General features: G+C 36.0%; 1 protein-coding gene across 1 annotated transcript in view; it reads left to right on the top strand.

Annotated features, from left to right (window-relative positions):
• The first annotated feature begins 1,702 nt into the window (after window positions 1–1,702).
• LOC142344322 (uncharacterized) overlaps window positions 1,703–6,000 on the top strand; it is a 54,321-nt gene continuing 50,023 nt past the window's right edge. Inside the window, exons 1-2 of the mRNA XM_075395910.1 lie at window positions 1,703–1,883; window positions 2,597–2,842. Coding sequence (XP_075252025.1) covers window positions 1,731–1,883; window positions 2,597–2,842 — 399 coding nt within the window. The 5' untranslated portion in view covers window positions 1,703–1,730. The remainder of the gene's footprint in view (window positions 1,884–2,596; window positions 2,843–6,000) is intronic.

Below are 6,000 nucleotides of genomic sequence, written 5' to 3'. Positions count from 1 at the left end.
TAGTTTAAATGAACAAGCTTACTAATTACCAGTTGTGTAGTGGTGAAATGGAGGTGAGCTGCTGGGCGATCGTTCACTTGGGTGTTTCTTCAGTTATGTTATTTGTCGAAAAGGAAAGTTATAAAATCAAATCTGGAATTATTTGTCTAAGTTATTAAACAATTTTGTTCGACTATTTTATTGTTAAAGTGAAGTTAAATTTTGAGAAAAATGAAAGCAGTTGTCTGCTGCTTGCTTCTGGGAGTGAATTCTGTCTCTCTAATTTTATTCCGTCCCACTTCGCTGAGAGAAACAATTAATTCCTCTCAGCTCCGTTTGGGCCGATAGGGAGCGAATCACAAACTCACGTTCATAGTGAGGTGCTTCTTAATTTTCCTATTGGCCGAGAAGGCAAGAGAATTAACTCTTTTTTTTCTCACGGAAAAATTATTGAAACTCCAAAAAATAATAAAAATCTAAAAAGCTGAGAGCATCAATTATTGATTTCGTAGGCGCCTGTTTTCTGCTTTTCCCCTCTTCTAAAACCGCAACAATTATGGTTTTCTTGGGGGCTTTTTATGAGACTCTATTGTCTTTTCCCCTGAAGCAATCTGCTTCATCTTTATTGAACTTGGGGGGAAAGATCTGCATTGCAACTGTCAAAAGCAGAAGTAATTTAAATCAAAAGAAACTGTGGTTTTACAGGCCGCCTACGTTCAACAACGTACATTTTCTATCCTGGATATAAGCGAGGAGATCCAGGCCTAAAGTTGTGTTAATTAAATAAGTCGAACTGAGTTGTTTAAATACTTGTGTACTGGTAGTCTTAACAAGCGTTAGTTCGTTTAGCGCGCGGCGAAAGAATGGTTAATTAGCGCCTAAATACGTTCGCTCTAATGCGGGATTAATTATCCGTTCATTTGTAACGGCTCTCGTAATACTACAATATATATATGTATATGTATATATATATATATATATATATATATATATATATATATATATATATATATATATATATATATATATAGTGTTCGAAGAATGTTTTTGAAATAATTAAATGTTTTGGAAACGTCGATTATTTCAATTTTGTGGGACACATTATCAGAACCGTATGCTGCTTATGTTAAATGCCAGTTTGAGTTGTATTTGTTTCTAGTTTTTGTATCTGCTGTTTCTCTCTATTTTCTTTCTTCCAAGGAGTGCCAATAGAAACGAGCTTGTGTTAGAATTTTATTGCAAAGTTTTGATTCATAGTCATTGTGACATACAACAGACTGGTTCTTTTATGGCTACTGGTCTCAAACTGGTTTATTTTTGTAATGGGGGTTCATGACTTGGAGGCCTTCCGACTTTGTAATGTACTAAAACAAGGCGGCTCAGATTGATGGTTGCGTTTTACGCAACCTGCTTGTCAGGATTCAATAAAACTGGGTTCTCCATTAAAAAAGATTTCCAAACCATATTTCTAATTTTATGCCCGTTTTGAAATAATATTCCGATCAGCTTGTTTTCATTTAACTGAGCTTTTATTTTATTTTCTTGAAAAATTCCAATTTAAAAAAAATTCCGCAGGTTGGGCATCAAATATTTATTATTTCTGAGAGTTTTGCGATCACATTAGTTTCAATTCTTGAATTCAGTACTTGCAAGTTTGTTGGTCGTTTTATTGGTCGGGTCTTTGGAGAAAGTTGTATTTTTGCTCAGAATTCCTAATTTCAGCGGCTACGCCTACTCCGTGTGGCGAGGATATGGAACCATTCCAAGAACTGGCCATTTCCACCACCTCGCCAGAGGGTCCCACAGGTGTACCAGAACCAGACCCCGACTGCGAAAAGGACATGGAAGGACCTGCTAGGTTGTCATTCTTCGTCAAAACAATTCCACTTGTTGAGGCTTCTAATGTAAGACATCTCTCTAAAGATTTTTCCAATCAAGTTTTTTTTAAAAAAATAATTTTTTAAAGTTTGGGATTTTCAACAATTTTTCCAAATTTTTACTGGGAATTGTTTGACTTAAGTATTCTCCAAAAATGGATTTCCGTTTCTGTTTCCCACGAAGAAATTTCTATTTTTGTCTTCATCGCCTGCTGTGAACAAAATAACGCGCGTTTTTACATCGACAATAATTATATAGTTTTAACATTCTTCCTACATAATTTAAAGATTCTTTAAAATGATCTATAATTGAAAATTATAGATCATTTTCATAGATCTATAGCTCTATAATCTTGAAAATAATAGATTCTATTACAGATCTATAATAGATTCTTGAAATTGATCTATAATCTAGCCTTTTAAAGTGCGCGACTAGCCACCATTCTTCTTACCAAGCCACCATTGTAAGAACCATATCGTACCAATTATAGATCATTTTCAAGAATCTTTAAACTATGTAGGAAAAATATTAAAACTATATATTAAAGCTATATATATTAAAGCCATACATGTTAAAGCTATATCTTAATTTCATTGCAATTTTTTTAAAATGGCCTTGGTGAATGGTTGAAACATTTTTTGTTCAATCGTCAGAACACAAAAGGCGTGATGAAAGAAGAATTCAAAATCATTTAAGTTTCGCTTTATCTCAATTGAAATAATAGGTCAAACAATTTCAGGTAACTGGCTTTTCTATCTCACTGGCGCCAGAAGAGATCCCGGGTGAAACAACAGCCAGTCCTGCCTCTTTAATCCCGGTTATGATCCGGTGCGTGCTTGAGTATGTTGACGAAAACAATAACCCCACATTCAAGGAGATTAGTGAAGACCTTGACATCTATGGAGCCCCTGTGCTGATAGACAGTGCCAAGCCAAAGACTCCAGCATGGTTGACAAATCCGGAGGCAAAAGCTGTTGGCATCAAGGTATTGTGCTTGCATGAAAAGTAGGCGTTAACTTATTTTATGTTAAAAAATTAACCGCCAATATGTGAAGTCATTTTTAAAACGATTTTAAGTTTTAGACAAATCTTTTTGATTTAAATTTTAAATAAGAATGTAGGTATAAAACCTATCAGTTAGTTACTTAAAATGTATCTTTCTATACCCAGTGAATCGAAAATTTATCCATATTGATTAGAAACATACTAAAACATGTTATATTTTGCCAGGATCTTACCATGGCTTTTGCTAAGAAAATATGAAGATATGTACAAACTTTCAAGATCGCTGCATTGGTTTCACAAAACAAGATCTAAGTTTTGCAAGAGATGCCATGATCACGCATTTTTTATAAAGATGTTTCGATTCACTGGGTGCTAATTTCAAAGTTCAAAGATCATTTCCAAAAATTCCTTGTACATTTTGTAGAAGCTTGCGAAGCGATTTTGGTATTCTTGATGTAACGGCCGCTTTCCCAATCAGTTGTGACGAGGAAAGTTTTACAACGCACAGTTCGTTTCAGCAGTCTGAAATATGTTCAGAGATTTTGCCTCGGAAGTTCGCTTTTGTAACTGTATATTCTTGCAGGTGCATTACAATTTAGTTATGACTATTTGCTATTCTAGTTTTTTCAGTAGTTTTTATTCTAGTTTTTATGGCTAGTTTTTTCAGTAAAGAATTAGACTGGGTTTGCTACATATCACACAAGAGGGGATCTCTGTTCGCATACCGGTTCAATTCGGTAAGAAAACGAATTGAAGACAAAGATAAATGTCTTAGACCAGATTATGCAAAATAATTTTAACTTGAAGCTGATTTGGTTCTTTTCGTTTTTTGTACTCATGAGTTGAAATGCTAAAGGCGGGGGTTGTAACAAATGAATTGCAGCTCAAGTCATTCGTACATACAGGACAACGTTACAAATGATTTAATGCTCGAGAATAATTTTCAATTCAAGACAGTAGCAATTCACTGCTCAAGAATATTTAAAACGCAGGACACAATAACTCGATATTTACTGCTCAAGACAGTTTACTTTTGCAAAATGTTGCTGAAATATAGGAAATAGCCATTTGCTAAGGCTTATTTTGTTGCGTGCTTGTGTGCATGTTGGGTTGCTATAATGCCATTGTTATTTCCTTTTTCCTTATATCACGTGACTCTTACTGTAACAATAACTATAACTGTGACTATTACTATGACTAATCAGTTGCTATGACAACAGAAAATGGTTAATATGATAAATTAATATCAAGGAGTTTTCCCCTCTCAGTTGTTCATGCTTTGTAATACCCTCGAATGTCATTGTGTTCGAGCAACCAAATGAGATCACCTCGGTGCAGACTTCGGCCTGATTCGCATTTCCATTTTTGACGATGGTTCGCAGATACCCTTTACTGAGTCGACTATTTACAAATTCTTTATCGCGTGGTTAAAAGTGTAGACAAATATTTTGTTTCTAATCAAAAATGGCTGGGTGTGAAAGCTTCTAATTTATTTACATCAGAACTGACTGGTGTCAATTGTCTTGCATTCAATGTTCGCAGAACATGAGGAACTGTTGTTCAGTGAACATGTTCCGTAATTGATCGGATGCCCAACACTACTTACACTGTTTTCTTGAAACTTCTGACTAGTTGCTCCCAGACGCCTCCGGAGACGGGTCCTGGGGGCGGATTGAACTTCCATCTGACCCGTTGTTGAACTAAATCTGCCTCCATCCTATCCTTGTTCCATGCTGCAACATACTGTTTGAACTCTCGATCGGCTCCAGTGAAGATTGCCCCGTTATCGTTTATAATTTTTATCGGTTTGTCTCCTCGAGTGATGAACCGAATAATTGCGATCAGACAGCTGTCAGTATCCAACTTTTGGAATAACTACAGTTGCACGGCTCGACCTGTTAGACATGTAAACTAAAAACTTTGTTTCAGTTTTTTGTAGTCATAGTCTGGATTTGCCAACGAAATTAACATGTTTACAAACGCCTCAAGAAAGTGCACCTTTGAAAGCAGTCCCAATCCTTTTGCAGCAACTTTTTCTGTCTTCGGACCTTTTGTTCCATGTATTCTAGCTGTATTAAGCTGAAAATAGAAGCCTTGGTCTTGCAACATCTCTTAAACACTTTGATAAAGGAATGATACCCTTGAAACGCCATCGAGGAAAGCATATTAGTTTAGCTTGTTGCCTTCACTCTGTTTTGAGACATGAACTATCTCAAGAAAACTCGTAATTTTGTTTGTTTAATTTACTGTAGCAGTGCTTACGTTGACTGCACAAATGCATTTGCTTTTTGGAGAGTAGCAATTGAATGTGCTTTTTGTTACATCCGTAAACTTTGCCCAGAATGACTTTGCAATTGTTCTTTGCCTGTCCTTTTGTTAGACATCCATAACATAAACGTTGCTTCCACACTGCCACATATCGATCATTAAAATTCATTTTTATCAAAAATGGAGAGTTCCAGATTTTTAATGAGTGCCATCGCTTTAGAGACAGTTTGATAGCTTTGCGTTTGCTTCATCTCTTTCACGTTTGAACTTGCAGTAAAGTCCAATTGTTTCGATAACCGTTTTTTCTATTTGTTTTGCATCGAACTTCTTTGCGTGTCTCTTAAACGATGAAAACCCTTCCTGCACGAATGCTTTTCTTCCTAAACTCTTTTGAAGAGTAGAAGAATCAGATCAGGTTTATGTTCCTAGCAGTTATCTACTTGAAACTACCATTTCTTAAGATGTTGCTCTTACTTGATTGCAAGTCGCTGTTCTAATTGTTTTGCTTTAGAGCGTTAACAAAATTGCTTATCGTTATTGAGTGAAAAATTTTAGGCTGAAATTTACGCAACGTGTGATCCTTGGCGTTGACAATCAGATGTGGGCGGCCACATTTTCGTTCTAGTAGTGACCAAAATAAAATTGAGTGTACAATGACTCCGATTAACTCATATCCGATATAGCTGATATAGTGACTTCGCTTCACCACTTAACAACGTCTTTAATGTACTCTTTTTCTCCGAGTCGGAAATAATGCTTCGATGCACGATAGCAACAGACATACTTTACCACTCTGTTCTTTCAAGGGTTTTGCCAACGGGAGAGCTCAAGTTAGACGGGGGTAGATGACTGCTGCTACAGGGTTTATCC

Source organism: Convolutriloba macropyga, chromosome 8 (assembly GCF_964194025.1).
Source record: "Convolutriloba macropyga chromosome 8, txConMacr16.3, whole genome shotgun sequence".
NCBI lineage: Eukaryota > Metazoa > Xenacoelomorpha > Acoela > Convolutidae > Convolutriloba > Convolutriloba macropyga.
This window is presented reverse-complemented; position numbering and strand designations above follow the sequence as displayed.